Below are 26,207 nucleotides of genomic sequence, written 5' to 3' on the forward strand. Positions count from 1 at the left end.
GCTAACACCGTTTAAATCATTAACGGCCATGAACAGTGACTGCCACGTGTCATTTCATGGTTTTTTTGAATTTTTTTTTATTTTTATTTTTAAATTTTAAATTTTTTTTTTTTAATTTTTTATTTTTTTTTAAATTTTTTATTTTTTTTTAAATGTACACGTGTCAACCCAGGAGTGTGCCATGTGTCACTTTGTGGTTTTTTTGAATTTTTTATTTTATTTTTTTGAATTTTTTTTAAATGTCCACGTGTCAATCTAGTAGTGTGCCACGTGTCAAAGTCAATATTCTATATTCAATTTGGTCCCTATATTTGTTATTTTTGTTCAATTAGGTCCTAATTTTTGTTAAGATTAACCAATTTTGGGACCTATTTGAACACAAAACAAAAATTAGGACTTATTTGAAAAAACTTGACGAAAATTGGGACCAAAAAGGTATTTTAACCTTAATAATAATTGTATGTGTATATTCTTTGGTATTTGGAATAATTGTGAAGTGGGGGCTTGGGTATACATTGTATTCTCCCTTCACACACATACATTTTATTCATTACATGAGTAGGGCCCTATACCCGGGTCTGAGTTGCTTAGAATTAGAGGGGATTGTGTAGCAGTGTCACAGTGGATGTACTTCCCAAGTAGTCATTGTGAGAACCCCAGCTAGAGTTTGTCTGCTTCATTGGTACTCCCACTTCTTGTTGTTTACCAACTGTCGTGGGAAATGCCATGAAGTGGGCCATAGCTCTAGTGACCTTGATATTTAGGTATTAGGGAACTATCCTTGTGAGCACATATAGTTTCCCTTAGAACTTTAAGCATCAAACCCATGTTAAATAAAGAAAGGCACTAAAGGGAGACTATTTGCGTTCTTTACCCTCACCTTTCCTTGTATATAATAATAAATTCATCACAATCACACCATTATAAAAAAAAAGAAAAAAGGCCTTTAAAAGCATAAACATGCACTTCATTAGAATATCACATGAAAAAGTGCTCTATGATGCACAAACATGCATTTGCATTCCCACTCTGTGGTCATCCATGGTATCATGTTCATAGTTTCAACATGCATATGCATAATTTAAAAAAAAACAAAACAAAAAAAATTGCACTAAAATAAATTCAAATTGTTTCCCATTTTGCTTGTCAATGATTTCTTGGAATATTTCTTATAAAAAATGAGTAAATAATAAAATATTCTTTGCTCAAATCAGTGGATTTAATAAAGAAATAAAATATTGTTTATTATCATTTCTTTTGAAATACCCATCTAATCTTGCATGCATGAAATTGCTCAAATCTATCTTCCTTTCCATCTCTCTTCCACCATAAATCTTGTTTTCTTTTTCCTAGAGAATTATCATAAAGGGGACACATGCCTTAAAAATGATTACAAGAAACTCTTTAAACACAAAAAAAAAAAACAAAGGGAAGAAAAGTTCCCCAGACTAACAACTTTGAAGGACAGTCTAGGCAAAAAATAAGACAAAAAAAAAGTGAAAAAAGAGATCCAAATAAGGGGTATCCTATAAGATGAAATCAATTATTTTCCTGTGAATTAATTTTTTTTTTAAAACAATCATGTTTTGAAATTATGTGTGACCATGTTTCTTTATCCAAAAAAAACAAAAGTAATTATCCTTTGCTACCCAATTTGAGCCTTCCAAAAAATTTCATTCAAATTACCCTAAACAAGAATCACCCTCCCACTGAGGGTTGACATAATGTTTGCATTTGTTTCATCCGACTTGTAGTTCACCAATACAAAAATATCAAATAAAAAAGGAGAAAGAAATGATATGGTTATATAGAAAAAAAAAGCAAAAGTTTAAAGAATGAGAATAAAATGTCAAAATATAGAAGAAAAAAAAAGGTGAACGAAATGAAGTCAAATAAATATTGCATGAAACATTATTCAAAGATCCTTGTTTGAAACAACCCTCCAATCACTTGTTTGGGCCTTTACTATCATTACTTCCATACCCCTAGCCTTGGCCACAATACAAGCCTAATAAAGTTCACACAGATCAAAGATTGGTTGTTATCTTTCGAAGATTTTAATTTAGAGGAAAATTTTTATTTGGTAACAGGTTTGTTCTAAAAAAAATTATAAAAAAAAGGATTGAAAAAGTGTGTTCAGAGATTTTCTTTTAAACACTGGGGCAGTTTATGTTTGGTTGACATGTTTTCAAAGCTCCAAAATCAGCATGGGCAATCAAGCAATCTGGTTAAAATTGGGTTGTCCTCTTTCAATTCATTCTTCGTGAAACTCCATCTTTGCTCCAATAATAACCCGCTCTAAGCCTAAACCTTGACCAACCTTAAAATAATCCATCTTTATCAATCCCAAACCCAAACTGGGCAGTCACTTTGTTTGTAATTCATATATTCCTATAATTCATTTTGAATTGGGGCATTTATTTACATCAAAGATTGTGATCACATTAGGGGTAACTTGTGAAGACCTCGTCATTTTTCAATCTCCTCAATTGGGAAAAGTCAAACACACTTTTGCACCCTAAGACCATCTTAGGCTCTCATACCAGGGGCAATTTTTTTTAAGTCCTCATCATTTTCTTCATACCATCAATAACTGGGAAAGCTCAAACACATTTTGTGTCCCGAGACCAATTCAAATTGGGGCAACTCCCTAGTTAATCTTCATTACCTCTTCAAAAACTTTTCAAGCCCTTGGCAATTTCATGCATGTCATTCAAATAGTGTTTCAAAGAAATGATTAAAAAAGTGTTTGTTAGTAAATTGATTAGACCAAGGAAATGATTTGGAAAAGTAAAAAAAAATCAAAGTAGAATGATTCCATGAATTAGAAATAACAATGAAATGGGAATCAATTCAAATATTGTTTTCAAAAAAATGCAAAAGAAAAATTCATACATCATATCAAGTCATGCATACATGAGTAATTCATCTTTTTGAATAAAGCAAACTCCACCCATGCATCCACGCATCCATGCATGCATCATCGTCTAGGTTTAAAAAGAAAATCATAGCATGTCATACATCATCAATGATTCATAATGTGTGCATATGCATAACTCCTCCAACATTTCTTAGGTTTATGAAAAAAGGAAAAATGAGAAAAGCAAATAAGAGTCTCATGAGTCTCACCCATGCATCCACGCATTCATGCATGCATCATCATCTAGATTTAAAAAGAAAATCACAGCATGTCATACATCATCAATGATTCATAACATGTGCATATGCATAACTCCTCCAACATTTCTTAGATTTATGAAAAAAGGAAAAATGAAAGATACAAAAAGTCTTTGTTTCATCATACCATACAATGTACACACATTCACATCATGTCATCCATTATACTCCACAAAATCATTGAAAATCATTTAAAAAAAAGTCAGCAATGATATTTTTTTTTAAGTCTCACAAACGTTAGGCATTCACGTGGTGTTTGTCGACACTTCAAAAGCAAATTTCTAGTTCTCCTTTTATATATTAGGACCCTCTACAAGGCAATGGTCATTGATTTCCTTTCTTTACATCGAGGCCCTCTACGAAGCAATGGTCATTGATTTCTTTACATCAAAGCCCTCTACAAGGCAATGGTCATTGATTTCTTATGTCACATCAAGGTCCTCTGCGAGGCAATGGTCATCGATCTTTTTACATCAAGACCATCTGCAAAGCAATGGTCATTGATTTCTTATGTCACATCAAGGCCCTTTGCGAGGCAATGGTCATCGATCTCTTTACATCAAGACCCTCTGCAAAGCAATGGTCATTGATTTCTTATGTCACATCGAGGCCCTCTGCGAGGCAATGGTCATCAATCTCTTTACATCAAGACCCTTTGTGAGGCAATGGTCATTGATTTCTTTCCTTTTGATATAGACCCTCTCCTCGGGATTGGCCTAATATGTATTTTTAAAAAGTCAAAAAAAAATAATAAAACAAAGTGATTTGTCAGATTGTGACCCTCTACATGGTAATGGTCACTAAATCTTTTGGATATAGACCCTCTCTTCGGGATTGGTATAATCTTTTCTCAAAAAAAAAAAAAATGGATCGAACCCTCTACATGGTAATGCTTATCGAATCTTTAGATATAGATACTCTCCTCGGGATTGGTCTAATTTGGTTTTTTTCAAAAGGTAAAAAAAAATTGGTCTCGTAGTTCTTTTATTTAAGATACAGACCACCTCCTTTGGAATGGTCAAGTTTGTTTACAAATTTGTCTTCTTTTGAAACCCGAACGAAATTAGTGTTTTTATCTTACTTATCTTTTATTACGATAATGTGAAAAAAATCAAATTTTCATATTATCTAGTAAAATATAAGTAAAGAGGGGCGGCTGTCAACATCCAATTTCGTCCGGGTGAATAAATTTATTTTCAAAAAATAAAAATAAATAAAATAAAATAAAGTTAATGGTAAATAAAAAAGGTGAAATAATTTTTCTTCAAAGATTTTCAAACTTTTAGCAAAAAGAAAAAAAAAAGAGTTGAAAGAAAAAAGAAAAAAAAAGGAAAAAAAAGGAAGAAAGAAGAGCCCAATTTGTTATTAATTATCACACTCTTATTCATGAGCCCAACAACTCATATATTTCCTACCATTTGGTCCTGATAGAGAAATTAGTGATATGATTATAATAATTAGAAGTAATATCTCTTCAAATGGTAATACTTAATATTACTAATTAGGATTGATTTTGTACTCTAATTTATTAATGGTTAGAATTAATATTTTCGATCTTGATTGATTTTGTGCTCTGATTTGCTATGATTTGATCCCCATCATGTGCTGCTATCATGACCAATTCCTTCCTTATATTGTTCATTATAATTAAGGCTGAGATTGCATTGATATTGCACGTGTGAGTATAAATACGCACTTTATCATATGAAGAAAAAAAGAAAATTCTCTACACTTCTCTAATTCTTTACCATCACCACTCCCACACATACCTTCTTTTTTATCTCTCTTTCAAAAGAAAATATTGAAGGAGGTAGAAAAAAAGAAGAAGAAAACATTCTCTACACTCCGTCTTTCTCTCTCATTACCACCCATACAGACCCATCTCATTTTTATCTCTCTAGAAAAAAAAACAAAAATATTAGAAAAGCAGGCAAAGAATCAAAAAGAGAAAAGGTGAAGAGATATTGAACATTTTGTAAGGTACGACTGCTAGTTCATTTTTTTTCTTTTGATTTATTTTTATGAATTTTTTATTATTCTTTTTAAATCATTCAAAAATATTTTTTTCCCATTTCTTTGGTGTCTATTCAACCGCTCGCGTTGCATGACATCCATTTTAGACTTTCGTTCCTTTTTTTTTGTCTAAACAATATATATCAATCTTAGAATAAAAAATAGTTTTCTTTGTTTACTCTTTAATATCTATCTAGTTGTTCACGTCATAGTGACATTCACATCCACTTTTAAATAACTTTAAAAAAATATGAAAAATTATAAAAGATTAAAAAAAATCAAAGATTAAAAAAAAGAATTTATTTTCAGTGTTTGTACAGCCGCTAGCGTCGCATGACATCAATATTAAAATAATATTAAAAATTTAAGGGTTAATTATGTTTTTGGTCCCTGACTTATTAAGCGATTTTGGTTTTAGTCCCTCTTCTAAAATTTGCTCTAAATAATCCTCGTCCTTTCAAAATTCATGGGATTAGTCCTCGATATCTAACGCTGTTAATATTTTTTTAAACGTGGCAAACGGTATCCTACGTCAACAAATCTATTTAAACATTTGACAAATTTTTTAATTAAAAAATAAAATTGATTTTCCAGCTAATCTTCTTCTCCTTTGTTAGGCTAGGTTTCTCTCCCAAATCTCCATTAGAGCTTCTCTGCTCCTTCCATTCTGCAAAATCCAAAGACACAACAAATCTTAATCTTTTTCTTCTCTCTCACGTGGGATGTAGCTTCCCCTTGTCTCCCCATTCGAGCACGCAGACGTTGTTGTCGCACCTTGCATCTATTGTTTTTCTTCCGCGCGCGAGAACCCTAATCCAGCCACCATTCCACAACTACAAATGTTTCGTCCGTTCAGAGCTGTCGCTGGTGACGCCGCTTGGGGTCGAAGTGCTTGCCTGCGTCAACCACGTCTGCTACCGCGCGAAACCCTTCTATTTCTATTCGCTCACACGTGTTCTCCTTCAAGCTTCCATGGCTTCTTCCTTTCCCGGGCCACACGGGATCCACTACTGTTAGCACAACGACGTTCACAATCGGAGGCACCAATTCCCCATTTAATTCTAATTAGTTATTCTTCTTGATTTTGGGTTGTTTTTATTGATGATGAAAAATGTGAGCTTTGGGTTGTAATTCATGAGTGTGCGTATTTGAAGATGAAGATTCTCTGTGTTAGTTTTGTGAAAATGAAAAAAATGTAGTGTGTTTTTGTGTTTATTGGCATTGATGGAAGAATATGTGGTTGTGTTGGGTGATGGAGAGGGTGAAAGTGGAATGAGATGGAGGTGATATTTTGGAGGAAAGGGAAGTAACATTGGAGATCCAGATGGAGCTGCCCCACGGAAGGTGAAAAATCAATTTTACTTTTTAATTAAATAATTTGCCACATGTTTAAATAGAATTGATGATGGAGTATACCGTTTGCCACGTTAAGAAAAATATTAACAGTGTTAGATATTAGGGACTAATCCCATGAGTTTTGAAAGGATAGGGATTATTTAGAGCAAATTTTAGAAGAGGGACTAAAACCAAAATCGCTTAATAATTCAGGGACCAAAAACATAATTAACCCAAAATTTAAATAAAAAGGTTTTCAAAATTATAAAAAAAATTAAATCATTTTTCAAATAGTTTTTCATAAAGAACTACGTAACCCTGATTCTTCATTGTAAATGGAGATACGTAGGAGCAAGGATTAATCCTTATCGGACCCAAAAAACCCAAAAAAAAAGTTTTTTTTTCTTTTGTAGATCCTTTTATATTATTTTTTGGGAAAAATAAATATTTTGAAAAACCACATAACTTTTGCACATTTAATTAAAGGTACCATATTAGGACAGGCGTTGTGGGGTGCTAATACCTTCCCCACGCGTAACCGACTTACGGATCCAAAATCTTTTTTTTCGCAGACCTTGCTCTTTTTATGGTTTTCCATAGTTTTCTATAATAACTATGGTGGCGACTCCAAACTCAGTTTTTACAAATTTTTATTTTTGGTTCGTCGTTTCGTTTCGATTTTGGTTGCGACAATTATCTATATGGTCATATGGTCAAAGATATACAAATTTTCTTTACAAAATCTTTAATGATCGACAATCGAGTACATTCTCAACCTCTCTTAAGTCTTCAACATATAACATGTTAAGACTAGGGGCTAGTGTGTTGTATAAGATCAAGGAATGCCCTTTAGGACAACATATACTCAGCCTACACCAGTAGACCAGGATGAAACTATTGTTGTTCAGAATAATTAAGCCCCAGGTTAATTACGTTAATCCAATTATTAGATAATTAATGACTTTACCAAAGCCCAACTAGAAAAGGCCCATGAACAGTAGTATAAAAGACACATTTTATGAAGTATATTGATTACGTATTCATTAGTATTTATTCTTTGACACATCAGATTGACTTTGGCATTAAAGTGTTTTTTGCATGCACATCTCCCACATTTTTCAACTTCCGGAACGAGTATTTTCGAATCCGAGGATGCATACCCCTTAAAGTTGTGGCACTTTATAGGATATGCCTCAGCCTCACAAGAATATATATATATATATATATATATATATATATATATATATATATATATATTATTAGAAATATTTTAATATAATTTAAAAAATAAATAATTAAAAAAAACTTACTGTTACTCATATTTTTATAGACCTTTAATTTATGGGTTAATGTTTTTTATGGCTAATGGTTATATTCTTATTACTATTTACTCCTTTGTCTCCTTTTTCTACCTATAAATACCACCTAGGTGCATGGGAAAAATACAACAACAACAACAGAAACAATAAACAATAGAGTCCTCTAAAAAGTGTTCTTCTTTTCTTCTCTATATTATCTTTAAGACATTGGTGTTCATAAGGTTCGGAGATCCTTCGCTGCACTCGATCAATTTGACGGGTTGTTGTATCTTGGGAGAGAAACGCATATGATTTGAAACACATATAATTGTGTACTTGTTTAGCCCTGTGCAGTAGGAATGTTTTCTCTCTAAGGATAGCGCTATGCGTGCCTCAACCCAAGATATTTCTACTCCTTTCCTTGTTTACTTTTTATCTCTTATTGTTATTATAATTGTTGATCTCTTATAAATATTCATTGATTTATATATATGTCTTAGTGTTATTATTGCTCTAATAATTATTATTATGTTATTTCATATTTTTATTATTATTAGTATTATTTCAGTAATCATTTTCTAACATATATATATACATATATATATATATATATATGTGTGTGTGTGTGTGTGTGTCGCGACGAGACGGTAAACTAAAAAGAAATTTGTTTAGAAAAGGAGATTTGAACTCGCCAGCATAGTTTACTCTAGAAAACTATGGAAAACAATAAAATTAAATAAAGTTTGCGAAAACCATATTTGGGATTCGGGAGTTGGTTACGCGTAGAGAAAATATTAGCACCCTACAACGCCCGCCCAAGGACGATACCTTTAATTAAATTTGCAAGAGAGATGTGTTTATTTTATAATATTTAATTTTTCGAAAAAAATAAGAAAATAAATTGAACAAATATATTTTTTTGAGTGAAAAGGACCCGACAAAGGTTAACATTCGCCCTATGTATTCTCATTAAAAATGAGAAATCAGAACAACATAGTTCTTTGTAAAAAGGTTTAATTAAATTATTTAATTTTTGAAAAGGAGTGTCGTGCGACGTGAGCGATCAATTAGACACCAAAACATTTCTATGATTTTTATTTTGAAATGGAGTGTCATGCGACACGAGCGGTCGATTAGACACCAAAACTATTTCATAATTTTTTGTATTTTAAAAAAAGAAGTGTCGTGTAACGCGAGCGGTCAATTAGACACAAAAACATTTATATGATGTTTTATTTTGAAATGAAGTGTCATACGACACGAGCGGTCGATTATACACCAAAACTATTTTATAATTTTTTGTATTTTAAAAAAAGAAGTGTCGTGTAACACGAGCAGTCGATTAGACACCAAAACATTTATATAATGTTTTATTTTGAAATAAAGTGTCATACGACACAAGCGCTCGATTAGACACCAAAAGAAAAAATAAAAAAATAATTTTAAATTTTTTATTTATTCTTATTTTTATCATTTTTGAAAATATTTAATTTTTATTTCAATTTAAAATAATTTTATTTTTTAAGAAGTGATGTGATTGAAATCAAATTAAGGGGTGCATCCTGAAACAATAGAATTAGTAACCCAATGGAAGTATAAAAATCAATTATGGGGTGCAAATAAATAATAATGGCTAATTAGTAGCAGAATTTGACCCTCCTGCACCATTCTATCACATGTGCTAATAAGAAATAAAAATTTGAGTAGAAGGGAGGCGTATGAATTGGAAAGAAATAAAAATTTGAGCAAAACTTTAAAACACTAAAAAGCTCACGTACACATGGTTCCAAATTATCCATTCAATGCTTAAAAGAAACACGGGTCCCACCTCCACCATTTTTGTATGAATTGGAATATATTGCCTTATGTAACGTCCTAGCTGGAAATTACTTATTAAAATAAATAAAAATAAATATCATAAAACAACCTCATTTATTTTCAACAACTTCCCAAAATGCGAGAAAATTTAAATCAATTATTCCAACGCGCCAAACCAGAAAATAAAATTCGCGGCATTACAGTATTACAAGTATAATTGTTTATAAAAACTAATACAATGGATCCATAGTCTGCCAAAATAAAATCAGTGAAAATCCCCAAGTGATCCCCACTCCGTCTCTATGCATATCATGTAACAAGTTACATGATCATCGCCAAACACACAGAGATAGGGTGAGCTCATTTAAATAAACCAAACAAATATCATAATAAATACATCATCTCAATATTATAACTCGGGTTAGTATTTTTCCCTTTTTTCCTTAGTTCCTCACTTCCAACACTTCCATTAGATGTCTATCATTTTATACCCTATAGGTGAGATCAAAGATCAATCTTTGCTGCACGAGTGTCTACTCGCCCCTCCGACTACAGGCCACCACCTGATAGTCCACACGTGGGAATAACTTTGTCACGGCCTCTCACCGCAACACCAAGTGGAGTTCCCCAAAACGAACATAAGTCTGTAGGTTTTCCCAGACTACCAAAACTCTATCAGATGCACTAAAGAGGGCAATCATGTGAAACCTCGACGTACGAGCCACAACTCGCACACTCCACTACACTTCCTAAACCACCCGGCTATAACATAGAGTGGTCACGTGTTACCCCAATACAAGATACACTCATAACTAGGTCCCCAGCCAAAGCATCGCATCATGAACGTCACCTAAAGCTGTGTAGAAATCATCCTTGTGCACCAATTCTGCACCAAAACTGCCTGGCGCGCCTCTCGCGTTGCTAGGCAGAACCTAGTTCTAGACTGCCTGGGGGGCATCTCACACCGTCAAGCGCCAAGCGCCAAACAGTACCCATGTCGCTCCGTCACTGCCTGGCGGGACAGCCCCTGCCGCCAGGCGCCATGCGCGTCCAGTGGCTCAAGCCACTGTTTTAGGAACTGATCGCCTGGCGGCTCGCCCTGCACCGCCAAGGACTAGACCAGTAGCGCAAGCTACTGGTTTTTGGGCATTTCCATCTAGTCTTAAGAGACCCCAAGCATACAATGCATCATACTTATATTCAATCATAATATTCCAGACAATATACTCAAAACAGAACTCAATAAATCCAATATAACTCATGCTCAAATTAAGTATTTTCATGTCCAATTTATTCCCCTTTGGTTTCTAGTTGAAACATGCCTCAAAATTGTCAATACAGTACATACACCTTTAACCATACAAACGGTGAACATACAAGCTAGACCCCTTATGTACATCAATTTCATTCATTCAGGCATGTTTATAAAACCAAGATGCACTTTCACACGCTTTATTCCAATAATTACATTCCACAACAGTTTTTCATCATTCAAACTGTGCTTTATACGTAGATAAAAAGTAAACAATCATGACTACTTTATTTTACCAATTTATACCTATGATCTCCAAATTAGATCAATACCCCAGTGAACATATAATTACATTTCAACGCATTCAATTCATCACATTCTGTCTACTAACACCTTTATATTATTTCATGCATTTGATTCCATTCCTCTTTCCCTTATAGGCATGGTAATGTACTCCCCCACCCGTTTCAAATGAATAACCCCCTACCAATCAACCCAAATCATGCAGAATATCACCCGCGAGACCCTAACGCACGCAACTCGCAGAGTCCACTCGAGACATCCTCTGTCCTGGTGTATCGCTTGGCGGCAATCTAGGTGCCGCCATGCAGAGCATAACAATCTCCCTCCCTTTGTGACAAAAAAAAAACAATTCCAGCATCGACCATTTTATCATTACAGTTACAGTTGCACACACTATCAAAAGTTCATACTTCATACATTTTATATCTTTTCACTAAAACTAGAGCGCCAATCATAGACCTGGAGCATGCTTATTCATTCTCAACCTCAACAGAAACCCTGATTTCCCCAATTTCATGCAATACTCTTACAATTAACATATAGATATTAACACAATCAATTTCATTCATAACAATTCTCATTCACGCATATAGGTCATTCTGACAGCATTACGGATAACACAAAACTCAAAGCAAGCCAAAATTGACCCGCCCCAGTTCGTGTCGCCTGGCAGATCATCCTCTGTCGTCATGCGGTTCATGAAGAAAACCCAAAAAACTAGGTCTGAAGCTTGTGTCGCCTGGCAGATCGCGTGTGACCGTCAGGCGGTTTTTGGAAAATTCCAGAAATGCGACTGAAACTCAGAGAAAAATCAGAATATGCAATCCTACACCTTTGGCACATTACAATTACACACAATTAAAATTAAAACAAGCAATAGGAACTCCCCTAACCTAGATTCTCAACTCAATTTGCCAAAACTTGAATCCTTCCTTGAGTTGCACTAACTCCTTTGTTCTTCCTCCTTGCAACACTCCCTTCTCCCTCTGCCGTGCCCCTCTGAAATTCCTCTCCTCACTCTATGCTTCAGTGGCAGCCTCACTAACTCTCTCTCTCTCTCTCTCCCTTGCTTGGTCTCTTAATCATGTCTTAATTGGGGTTAAATGTAGTAAAACGAAAATTCATATAAAAAAAGAATTTAAGACTATTAATTTCCTATTAAACATGGTTTTCAGCCCTTTCTAGTTGCCTCCTAGGGTTTCTGCGTCTCCTCACCTCCATACCAAAGTGGGTTTTGACAAAGAGAAAGTTATTTTGTCCAAGCCAAGGTTTAATTGAACCCATCACCACACAATTGCAATTCAAGTGCACAACCAACTCAACCATGTCATATTTCATGATAATATTTGAACCCAAGTCCTCTCACACAATAGAGTACTCTCAACCATTTGAGCTAGTACTTTTCCACATCATAAAGGTTAGCATTAATTGTCATAAAGGCTTCCACTACCCTCATTTAATTAAATTCTTATTTATTTAATTATTTAAAAATAGTGGGTCTTACACCTTATACTTTTTACGAACATGTATATGATTTTTTAAGAAATCAACATCTTAACAAACAAAACCAACCCATAGTTCCAGACTCGGTTTGCAGTCGGTTTCATTTCTAGGGACTAAGCCAAAATCTATACCCCTACTAATAAAATTTCTAGAAGATAGGTTCAAATATTTTTCGGGTTTAAATGTATACCCCTACCGATAACATCCCTTCTCTTTGGAAAATCTCAACTAAAACAAACATCCTCAAGTTCAGCCCAAATGGAAAACACCACATGCATTTGAAGCTAATGTAAACATATTTTTTATTCTAAGATAACCATGACCCACACACACTATAGAAAGCAACGCCTTCAGTATTCCCAAACCACATTTGTAACTTACTACCACATATGAAACATTGACATACAAAGCCCGAAACTGAAATCTAAATTCAAAAACCTAACAAAATGTCCTTGTGATTTCACCATTCAACACTGAGACAAAGAAAAAAGAAAAGAGCAGGCCAACGTAAAAAAGAATCAAAGCATCAAAAATATAAAGAAGTGAGGAACCTTGTAAGTGTAGGCAACAAAAGGAGCCAAGATAGAGACAATGTAGAGGTTAATGTCATAGGAAGGTCAGAAACAAAGACCCCAATGCACCAGCAAATGTCGCCCGCAATTGCAATGATAGATGATGAAGAGACCATTAACACACTAATGACCTTAGATTCGTTCTGGTGGATCTTCGGTATATTTGACAATGGACAAGATAGGCCTTTTGTATGAGTAGATGGAACCAGAAAAAGAGAGTCCATTTTTTTCAGTGCGGTGTGTGCGTGTGTGTGTGTGTGTGTGAAAAAATAAATCTTTGTTTACGACAATAATTAGTGTGTAATACTTTAATGTTGCATTTGTGTGTTTGTCTCTTTGCTTCCAATTTTTTAGTCTTTTGTTTCTAGGTTTTAATCGACTGATTATATCAGTCTCAACTACAGTTTGTTATTTCAGTATCTATTTTTCTATTTCACTGCATGTATCTACTATCAATTGTTCTGATAGTTTGTTATGTTAGTTCATGAATGGAATTTTATCTTTTCCAAAATAACTAGTGCACTGCCTTAATTTGATGAATCCAAAGAGGGAGAAAATGTGGGTAAATTGAGTGAAATTGAGAAAAATTGAATATGACACGATTTGGATATTAAAACTGGAATTGAAAAACTACTAGAACTAAGTAATACTGCAAATTGGATTTTAAATCACAATAGTGATAGGGGAGCATGTATATATGTGAAGTGTATGCATGTGTGCTTTTGTGTGTATACGTATGTGTGTGTGTGTGTGTATTTCTTGTATGCAAAAGCTTTTCAGGTTTCTCAATGGATCTTGCCTCATCAATTCAACTTAAGAATATTGGCTTCATCAAATTAGGGGGAGATTGTTAGCACAAATGACCTTGGTGTATGGATTTGATGAAGCAAGTGCATGAGTTCATATGAGGTTGATGAAAATGCATTGATGATCAAGCTTCTGGTTTGTTGAATCTAAAAATGACGTGAAGAACAAGAAGTTTGGATGTTGTATTAGATTCGTATACTATATGATAGGTTAGATGTTGTTTTGTCTTAGATGTGTCCTTTTTAATATGTTAAAAAGGTTTTTAACAAGTTAAAAGGCTTGTTACATATAGTTTTGGTATGAATGTATTCAATCAGTTGAATTGTATGGACAAATCAACTTGTTGAATTCACTTATGACCAAGATATATAAGCTAGTTTTTAGAGAGATGAGAATGAATTGATATTTTTGAGCACGAAAAGCAGTCATACGTATCTGGAAAACTCTCTCTCTCTGAATCACACAGTTGCAGCTATAGATTGAAGATCTTGGTTGATCTTGGAAGCATTTTGGCTTGGTTGAAGCTTGAAGAATACGTGTTTGGTTGACTAGCAAGAGCCTTCATCAGGTTTTGTTGTTCGTGTGCTTTTGTATTGCTTTTGGTGTGATTCCATGTCTGTAACTGAGATTCTTACAATGTTGGGGATAAGATTATTGTGGGATTCAAGAATCTTGGTGTTTCTTTTATCAAAAGTGTAATCTTAGAGGGATTGTGTAAAAATTTTTATTTAGTGCATCATCATGCTTAGGTTGTCCTGATAAATTGAATGTAGTTTAGTTATTGAGTGAACTAGTATAAAATTGTTTGTGTGATCTTCTTTTCTCTATCTTGTGCATCATCTAAATCTCAAGAAAATCATTTAAACTAATCATTATTAATTGTGCATGCGTTTTTACGTTGTTTGGTAGTGTAATCAAGTTGGATATATTGATTGGAACATATCTTGATTGAAAAAACATGTTGCTTGAGTGAGTTTTGTGTATTTCGCGTTTCTACATAATTTCCTAAAATGTTAGCCGATTGATTTCAGATTTTAATTTGTTGAATCATAGGGTATGAATAGATTAATCTGCTATTTTTTTTAATAAATTGAAAGTGTATTACTTTGCAGCATTTGTTTTTTAATTTCGTGGTCAGTTTGATTCGACGAAAAAGGGTTCTTAAGCTTTCAAAAAGTTTTATAAAGCCAATTCAACCCCCCCTTTTTGGCTAAACCAACCATTTCAATACTTACATAGGCGTCTTAGATGTAACTTGTGTTGGTTCAACTAATCCTCCACTTTTATCAATGGGTGAAACTTCGGTCTCCTTATCTTCATCCTCTTAGGCATCCTCAAGTCCACGTACCTACTTACCCGTTCCTAAAGTAATAGCACTTACCTTACACAGGTTGAACACAGTTTGTGCAGGTAGTTCACTTGATCCTTAATTAACTTTAGATTCTAACTTCTCCACCCTCTTAGTCAAGTAAGCAATCATTTTCTTTATTTCAACATTCTGCTCAACCACCATCTTTATAATTTTTTCTACCATCGATGCAACATCTAGTTATGGTTATTGTCTAATTTGAGGTGAAACATAGGGTTGTTCGTGCTACTGATTAGTCCATTTCAGATTTGGACGGTCTTTTAAACTTGGATCATACCTATTGGAGGACAAATCATAATTATTCTAAGATGTTCTATTTCCTCCAAACAAGTTGGTAGCAAAAGCTTGAGATGGGTTCCTCCACAATAGTTCTTGTTAAGTTGGGGCATTCGTTAGTATAATGGTTTGTTGAAGTACAAATTCCACACACCTTTGCTACTTGTGAAGTTGAAGTTTTGAACAAGCTTACAATCTCATCAAGCTTTTTCTCTAACCCATATATTCTTTCTTCTATCTTTTTTCCCATTTGTTGCATAAGTCTCATCTTTGTGAACTCTCCTTAATGACGACACTGAATTTGATCTTGTTTCAAATTGTTGGCTATCAAATGCTTTTCGTTCTATCAACTCTCTAGTAGCTTATAACAATTTATCCAGAAAATATCATCTGCTTGTAGCATATGCCCATTGTTTGTCTGACGAATTCATGCCTTCATAAAAGTATTGAATGAGGGAATACTCTTGTATTTGATGTTGAGGACATGATGCACAGAGTTTGTTGAACATTTCCCAATATTCACTAAGGGTTTCTCTTTCTCGCTGCTTAATTCCATAAATTTCTCTACAAATGGCAGCTACTTGAGATGCAGGGAAATATTTCTCAAGAAAAAGTCTTTCCATAGTTTCCCAATTGGCGATTCTTATTGAAAAGTAGTACCACCAATCCCGGGCCACTCCTTGAAAAGTAAAAGGGAAAGCTCTTATTTTTAAGGTTTCTAGAGTGATCGTGGGAGATCTAAAGTTTTCACAGATTATATGGAACTGCCTCAAGTGTTTACGTGGATTCTCTCCTGATAACCCATTGAATTTTGGCAAGGTTGCGACAACTTTTTGGTTGAAGGTAGTTAGGGTTTATATTTGATAAAATGGAAGAAGATGATGATGTGGTGTGATGTGATTGGCTTAGATGTTTGAGTGAGGATTGCTAACATGGTGCATTTTGATTGGTCAATTTAATGAGTGAAAGATTGACATGACCTACTTGAGTTGAGTTTAATTGATAAAAGATGTTGAAGTAGATTTTGGGGAGTGTATATGTACAATATAGGGGTGCATTCAACTCCTTGTATACTTCTTTCTAGAATTTACTAAATTTGGCCTTATTTTGTAACTCGGAACAATTCAATTTCACATCTTTATTGAACCAAATTTAACTTCAACTGCATCAACAAACATTAGAATATCCAAGATATTTAATGCAACTAAAATCACCTTTAACCTTTTAAACCATTTTTATCTCATAAACTGAATAAGCTCAACTATCACAAATTTTGATTCAATCAATATTTTAAATACAAAAATTCAATTAAATCCACAAATTTAAACATTGAATGAAGACAAAAATATATGGTCATAAATAGTATCAGCTCCAACGTGTTTAAAAAGTAAGACAAACACGGTCAAATGTGGTTGTTAAAGTAACGGCCTTTCCTCTAAGACATTACACAACAATGTAATGCAAATATAAAATATATAAAAAATTTGAACAAAGTATAAACCCTGAACCAAAAAACTCATATTCAACACAAAATAATGGAACATTTATGCATAACCTTGAGTTTCTAAAAAGCAGTCACGCTCACAAAGAAAGTTGTTCCACGAGTAAACACCCATAGGAAATGACGAAAGCACTTCTTTTGAGTATCAATGCAAGCCCACAACGCAAAACCTTCATCGTCGGAGAAGAAAACTTAAGTTGCAACTTTTTTCATACGGGGAAAGGTGAGGGTGAAAAGCTCATTGCTAGACTTTTAAAACAGATTTACATATATTCTACGATAGTCAAACATAAAAGAGGCTTACCCTTATAAAACAGACATACCTTTATACCCTTATATAATAGATCTAAACTTAAGTCAGGCATAAATTTATTCTAGATTAACAAATTTAAATTTACAATCTGAAATACCACACTATTTTTTAATTTTCGAATAAGACAATCCAAGAATTTTTCTGATCACTTAATCTGAAATCTTTCAGACAAAGCTATATGGAGAAATATTTTTGACATTTCTTACCATCCATGGAGATGCATGGAAACGGAGGAAATAAATGCCAATTAGTTTATTAACTTCGACATCTATGATCTACTTATAAGCGTAAGGGCTAGATATAATATAACTACGTCGCAATAACTAGAGAACAAAAGAGCTACACAGCCCAGTGACAGAAACGGAAAAACTGCACTGTTGCAATAATGCTTTTAATAACTTATAATCGAATAGAGGATGACCTCTGTGTATAAAATTGTGCAAGGATCACTTGTACAAAATATAATTTTTCAGAAGCATCTGTAATATCCTAATATGACATGATATATGGAATTTCTTTCCATCGTTATTTTAGTTTTGCTGCATAAATGTGAGATCACTACGTCCAAAATAAATATAAAGAAAAAGAACACAAGAAGTTGTTGAAGACAAATACCAGACAAAAATACAAGCCCTCCGTCAATTATATTCTTAATATGATACAATAAACCCTTCCACAATCCCTTAGCTTGATAAAGAGGGAAAGGCGGTAAAATGGCACTGAACTTTTAAAATTTACTTGACAGTAATAGTATACTCACTGGCTGCTAACAAAATGCTAAATGTAAGGAGCTGAGTGAAGCTCGTCTGTAATCATGACATAGAGGGTGTTTAGAACTGAATGACGCATAAGCTTCAACAGGTAGTTACATTTAATGCCTCTGTTTCTTCTTCGCCTGAGATGGTTCCAGAGACCCACATAACCATCATGCTAAACCAGCTGATTTCAGGTCGTTCATCATTCGATCTACTTTTTCAAGTAAGTGTGCTCTTTTATAGCCAGATATTAACAAGTCATAAGTTGATTTATTAAGCACATAGCCACTCTTTAAACATTCCAAGAATACGTCTAGTCTATCATACGCCTCCCTTCTAAAGTATGAACAGATGACCTTTTCAACATCATCTGCACTTGTGAATGACAACCCCTGTTTAACCATTCTACCGACAGCAAACTCTACATCATCCAACCTATCTAACATGGCATAAATCTTCACAATCCCACAATGAAATCGCGCAAGAACACTTGTAGTAATTACGCAGGGCTTTGTGATAGTTTCAAGTAGCGCCTCCATCTCTTCCACTTTCCCTTGTTGGTGATACAATGCTACCAACTGATCAGCCATGTTCTCGTTTACTTCCCATCCAGAATCAATCGCAAACTTGAAAAACTCCTCTGCTCGATCCAATCTCTTCTGCTTGCAAATCCCATTAAGCATACTTTCCAGAATAGATGCACTAGGTACAATTCCACAAGTAATCATTTCCTCAAAAATTGCATCAGCAATCTCAAATCTTCTAGAATTAACACAGCCTGATATAAGGGATTCAAACATTTGAAGATCGGGACCAAATCCAGCAGCAGCCTTCTTTGCTGAGTACCAAGCTAACATGGCATCAACATTCCCTGACTTCGAAAATGCTGAAATAAACATATTATAAGTATGAAAATCAGGTTTATAGCTCTCTGAACTCTCCATGATCTCAAATAAACTAAGTGCTGTGACAACATTATAGGATGACAAACAGACACTTATAAGGGAATTGAAAACCATGGAATTGGGTTTAACTCCAACAGCCTCCATACAACTAAACACACGCATTCCTAGCAGTACGTCCTTCACCTTTCCACATAGAAAGATGAGTTTACAGAAGATTTCACAGTCTTTCGCATTTTCTTTCAGCATCTTATCCAAAATCCATTCCAAAACCTGACATACCCAATAATATTACAAGTGAGTATTGATTATGACAGCCTGTATAGTCAATTCACCAAGCATAATTGGTCACATAAATGAGAAACTGTAACCACATTACACAAATGCACGGGCATGGAAGAATTTCTCACACATACCTGGTTTTTCAAAACGTATTTTTACCCGGTATACTTTGACAATGCTTCAAACAAGTCACACTAAAACCATGTCGTTTAGAACCAAGTGTGAATAAATTTACAAATTCCTTTCGAACTTGCTAATTAAAAGGCCCTTTTAGCAAGCTGTACATTTGGTACATTAGTAAAATCTTATAACTTGCTATGATACTTTTCTAGAAAAAAAAAATGGGTATACGTTATCAAATGGTTACAAAAAATTCATCTAAAAATTTCTTAAACCAACCAATTTGCCATTTCGCAATCCGTGGATTATCGAATGCAGCATTATGAATTAGAATACACAGTTCGAATATAATGACCACCAATAATTTCTCTTTTCTCTACTTCAAATGTGCATTTTAGTCTCTAACTAGTGAAACAAATTCCTCTGAATTCTTTCAAACTATCTTGTTTTTATCTTCATCTACTTTTAGTCTCTAACTTCTGTTTTTACTAATCAATAACTAAAAATAATCTTTTTTTAACTATTTAACCGTTCAATGAAAATTAAAAATATAATTCATATATTAAAAAGCATTTATGTATCATGAATTTAACAATTTCAATCGTCCAAAGTAGATTCATAATATAAGGAAAGCTCTAGGTGATTGGTATTTCCAAAGTTAAACCTGTTTGCTTAATTTTTCTCCATATCAAACAAAAATGAGCACAGTTAAGAAATTGATGACACGGAAAACAGGAATAGAAGAGTAGTCTTAGTACCAATCGAGCTTTGTCAGAAGAAGAAGGGGAGAGAGAGATAACAAGGAAATCCCAGGAAAGGTGTGAGCTTTGAAGATAAGGCATTTCCTTATCCAGCGTCGTTTTGATGTGTGAGGTGGGAACCTGAAGCAATTTGAGGAGTAGGGGATTTGAATCTGAATGTGCATGTTTGATGAAACAGGAACGGTGAGGATTTGGGAAGAAGTGAGGCATTCCTCTGCGGCTCTTTCTCAATGCCCGTAAAGCCCTAACTGCTAACGTCATGTTTTCATTTCAATTCAGTTGCTATTGGGAATGCTCTTTGCCTTCCCTTTTTTGTTGGGTAATTTCAAATGTCTCTCTATAGTATAGTATATAGTATATAAAACCACTTCATTTTTATTTTCATCTTTTTGTTTGGTCAGCAGCCACGCCTGACGAAACCCACCGGTTTTTTTTTTTTAAATAATTTTGTTATTTATTTTCAAATTTATTTATCGATATATATATATATATATATATATATATATATATATATATATATATATTATAAATTTTAAAAAATAAAGTTAATAATGAAAATATCTTTTAAAATTTATGATAAAAAAAATACAACAAAAAATCATTATTACTATCAGTTATAATTGGTTTAGATCGCTCACGGATTATTATTATTATTAACTATAATTAATAATTATTATTATTATCAATTATAAATATTATTATCATTATTATTAATTATAATTATTTCTATTATTATATTACTAATATTATTATATTATTATTATTATTATATTATTATTATTATTAATAAAAATTATAATTATTATAATAGTTATTATTATTATTGTTTTTATTGTTATTATTAGATACACATTTTACTTTTACTTACTATTTAGGAATCATGTTTCAATTACTTGTCATTTTTATTTATTTTTTTGTTCATTTATCTCTACATTTGAATAATTATTTCAATTTAAAAAAATAGTTACTAAAATTAGTAAAATAATAAAACTGAAAAATAATTTTATTATAAATAATTATTTAAATTTAAAATATAATAATTAAGAGGATAAAATTGATAAAATAAAAAGGACACCAAAGATGTTTATCTCTTATATATCTAGTTGTGTTAATATTAATATTATTATTAGTAGTAATAGTATTAATATTATTTTTTTATCACTACGCGATATTATTGTAGTGGTATTATTATCATCATTATTATTATTATAGTTAGACACATATTTTAATTTTATTTATTACAGGACCAGATTTTAGTTACTTGCTCTTTATATTTGTTTTGTTATTCATTTTATCTCTATATCTTGGTATTTTTTGAATTGAAAAAAAAAATAGTTACTAAAATTAGTAGAATGATAAAACTGACAAATATTTTTATTATAAATAATTATTTAAATTTAATAAATAATAATTAAGAGGATAAAATTGTAAAAGCAAAAAACAGGACATAAAAAATGTGTATCTCTTTATATATTTGGTTAGTGTATTATATTATTATTATTATTAAAGTTAATGGTAAAAGTCATGAATAACATATTTATGTTTTGTTATATTGATATTTGTTATACTCATGAATAACAAAGTTTTGGTAAATTTGTTATTCATGACTTTTATCACTAAACTTTAATATAAATTTTAATACTTAATTTATAAGTCATTTTTAATAATAAATATAAATATAATATTTATATAAATAATAAATTTGGTCTTAAGGGAGACACAATATTTCTCTATTTTGTAAAAAAATATTGGGACAAAACTGAAACAAATAGAGTAGGAACTAAATTGAAGCAAATAAACATATATGGGTACTAAATTGAAACAAATAGACATATGTGTAGACTAAGTTGAAATCAAGATAATGACACTTGGCAAGTACCTTGTCACGTGGCGGTACCTTGTCACGTGACACTGACAATGCCACGTGTCACACCAAGGATTTGACACGTGGCATTTTTTTTTAAATTAAAAAAATTAAAAAAATTTAAAAAAATTAGAAAAACCATAGGGTGACACATGACACGTCGTTAACTGCATTTGCGAAAAATTAACATGATGTACTACATTAATGCACAATTTCGAATTTGGATACTAAATTGAAACTAACTTAAAATTGGGTACCATTTTGAAACTTTGGGACCAAACTGGGTATGTTCTGACTAATTAAGCATATTATTTATAATGATTAAATAAATATAATAACAATTATATTATTATTCTAAACATATTTGAAATAAATAAGTACACGCACAAGTCATATACTATTATAATTATTTTTGTAAAATCAATTAATTGCACCGTATTGTGATATTAATAGTAATGTTATTAGTATAAGTGCTTTTTTTAATTATAAAACACGTTATTATACTAAATACTTTTGTTAAATAGATTTTTAATCTTTTAAAAATTGTATAATTTATAATTTATATTAATATTACTAGCGTAAACGCAGACGCTATCGCGCCTATGTGTATGTATTTTTTAAATATGCGTGTTATTATATTAGTAGGTGATAATATTATAATGTTATTAAGTTAATATATAAATTAAAATGATATTTATTAAAAATGAAGTGAAATATATGATAATAATAGATGAAAGAATAACCATTAATAAATAAGACATCCGATTTTATAAAAATCTTGTAAAAGTAATGGTCAATTTTTAAAAATTTAATAAATTATTATATTTAAAGGGCAAAATGGATATTTTGAAATGTGGATACAAAAAGGGAAATCCCCTTTATATATTGTTATAGATTATTATTATTTTTAATGGTTAAATAAATATAATAACAATTATATTATTATTCTAAACAGATTTGAAATAAATAAAAAAAGTGTGTACACACACGGGTCATATACTATTATAATTATTTTTATAAAATCAATTAACTGCACCATATTGTGATATTAATTTTATTTATTATATTTAAAACTGAATTTACAACTTCATTTCATTAGTAATAACATTTACAACAATATAACCTAATTTTCATGATATTTATTATTTTATTTTTATATTATTGTTATTATTATCAATTAGAATTATAATTATTGTTATTATTATTATTATTATCAGCTCTAATTATAATAATAATTATTATTATTAACTATAATTGTTGTTATCAACTATAATTATTATAATTGGTATTACTATCAACTATAAGTATTATTATTATCATTATTAACTATAATTATTTCTATTATTATTATTATTATTACTACTATTACGACTATTATTATTATTGTTTAGAATATTATTATTATTATAATTATTATTATTATTATTATTGTTTTTATTATTATGGTTACATACACATTTTACTTTTACTTATTCTGTATGATTCATGAATCATGTTTCAATTACTTGATCCTTTTATTTGTTTTATTGTTTATTTATTTTTACATTTGAATAATTATTTCAATTCAAGAAAATAGTTACAAAAATTAGTAAAATAATAAAACTGAAAAATAATTTTTTTAGTTTAAATAATTACTTAAGTTTAAAATATGACAATTAAGAGGATAAAATTGCAAAAACAAAAAAGATACCAAAGATGTTTATCTCTTTATATATGTAATTGTATTATTATTATTATTATTATTATTATTGTTTTATTTCTATTTTTATCACTACGCGATATTATTTTAGTGTTATTATTATTATCTATTATTATTGTTATTATTATTATTGTTATTTTTATTATAGTTAAACACATATTTTACATTTATTTACTACGGGATCATATCTCAATTACTTGTACTTTTTATTTATTTTGTTGTTCATTTTATTTTTATATCTATGTAATTATTTGAATTAAAAAAATAGTTACTAAAATTATTAAAATGATAAAATGGACAAATAATTTTTATTATGAATAATTATTTTAATTTAAAAAATAAAGATTGAGAGGATAAAATTGTATAAATGTAAGGCCCCATTTTTTTTCTGCCCTAAAGTTAGTGGACTGCCCTACAGTTTTGGGCCTAAAGGGCTGGCCTAGTAAATAAAGTCCCTTTTCAGCTGACCTAGGTCACATTTTTCACTCTTTCACAGAACTTTGAGTCGCAGCCGTCAACCCCCTCTGCTAGGGTTCCGCCCCCGCTATTACGTGAGCCAGGAAGTTCCGTTACTCCATGTAAGTGACTTTCGAGTTCCTGCTAGTTCCCTCTTGTAACTTTTCGTGATCTATTGTAAGAGCCCTGGCTAACCCACCTGTCTGGTTCTGTTCCACTCTCACCGCAGCCCTGTAGTGCATCCTTGGAGCTGCCGTGCTCGTGGTCACGTAGTAGAGGTCTTCGCTAAGTTTTTCCAGGTACGAGAAGTTAGAATCCTTAGTTTCCAGTCATTTTGGTCAGTGTTTGCGTTGGTTGCTGCTTGTATGGTTTAATCTTTCGATTTGATGCGTGAGAACACTCTGTATGCTTGATTTTGGGTTGAAAAATATGGCTGTGCAGTGAAGAACAGTGGCGAGACCTGTTAATCTCGCCCAGGCGAGTTAGTCTCGCCTAAGCGAGATGAAACAAGGGGCTCGCCTAGAGCTCCTGCGCGAAAAGTCGCCTAGGTGGCTCGCTCAACTTTTGAGCGGGCAGGCAACTCGCCCAGGCGAGAGGGATCTCGCTTAAGCGAGATCCCGCATTGCTCATGCTTCTGCTCTTGTGCCCTTACCTAGGCGAGGGGGAGGCTCGCCTGAGCGAGCACGTCTCGCCTGAGCGAGACCCCTCAGCCTGAGCGAGGTGCTGGGCGAGACGGTGCTGTGATTTGGATGTTTGATGGTTCCCGAGGAATCTATCTTGGTTGAGTATGATTGTGTGATGATGGATATGTATATAATAGAATATTCTGCATGTTTGGCATGAGTTATGAACGACGTATGACGGGTTGGGTATGACATTGACATGTGAAATGAATGAATGGATTGGAACTAAAGGAATACGTGATTAATATGAGATGAGACCCTAGATTCATGGGGTGGTGATGATCCGAGGTATGGATTCGAAATATGACGCGTATAAGGAATTAATCTCAGGGGTTGGTATGGAAATGTAAATATGGTGTTAATATTCTCTTATTGCTGAATTATGACTGTTAGTCCGTGTCAGCGTGTAAATTCCTTGGGGTCTCTAGGTGAGACCTCTGGGGTCGCGCTTCAGTGGTCGGGACGTAATTCCATGGCCCCTGTTAGTGGGTGCCCATGGTGGTGTCCCATCTGTATAACTAGGTAAGGATTCAAGGTAAGGACTGCATCCTGACACTCTAAGGGGCCAGTTAGTCTCACTTAGAGCAGACTGACTCCTGTGGTGAGAGTAGCAGGAGGCCTGAAATTCATTAAGGGCTAACCTTGTGGTGAGGGAGATTTGATTCATCGTAACACTTGTAACACATAGCTCGGAGATGAGCAGCTCAGAGTCGAGCAGGGGTATTCACCACAAGTGCAAGCATCCGCTGAATCCGACCAAGTTATACGTATCCGGATGAGTCGAGTCGAGTCGTAGTGTATTGAATGAAGAGTCATAACATGTTTGGTTGTTATGTGGATATGAGATGAGGAAAATATATTTGACTGCATGATGAATATGTTGTTGGCTCTAGCTTACCCGTTTTGTTGCATGGTTGTGATGTATGTGGCTGTTCTCTCTTGCGATGATCATCAACTTGGTTGATGGGAGCAGATGGGCGAGGTTCTCATGGGCAACAAGGGAATGGCGACTCCGCTACTTAGCCATCAGAGCTGGATCTCACACTTCTTTCTTTCGTGTTTTCTTTAGGGCTATGACCCCTGTATTCGTGGTTTTTAGATTGTAACTTTTAGTCAAACTGCTATCCTACTTTTGTTGGCATCGTGGT

At 32.8% G+C, this 26,207-nt stretch overlaps 1 protein-coding gene across 1 annotated transcript; it reads right to left on the minus strand.

The window, feature by feature from the left end:
* Window positions 1-18,111: 18,111 nt before the first annotated feature.
* On the minus strand, window positions 18,112-20,681 carry LOC114195317 (protein Rf1, mitochondrial-like). Its single transcript, XM_028085737.1, has 2 exons — window positions 20,355-20,681; window positions 18,112-19,467 (listed from the first exon to the last, which is right to left on the minus strand). Exons 1-2 carry the CDS (start codon window positions 20,616-20,618, stop codon window positions 18,463-18,465), a joined length of 1,269 nt encoding a protein of 422 aa, XP_027941538.1. The 5' UTR covers window positions 20,619-20,681; the 3' UTR covers window positions 18,112-18,462.
* Between the last annotated feature and the right edge of the window lie 5,526 nt (window positions 20,682-26,207).

Source organism: Vigna unguiculata, chromosome 8 (genome assembly GCF_004118075.2).
Source record: "Vigna unguiculata cultivar IT97K-499-35 chromosome 8, ASM411807v1, whole genome shotgun sequence".
Taxonomy (NCBI): Eukaryota; Viridiplantae; Streptophyta; class Magnoliopsida; order Fabales; family Fabaceae; genus Vigna; species Vigna unguiculata.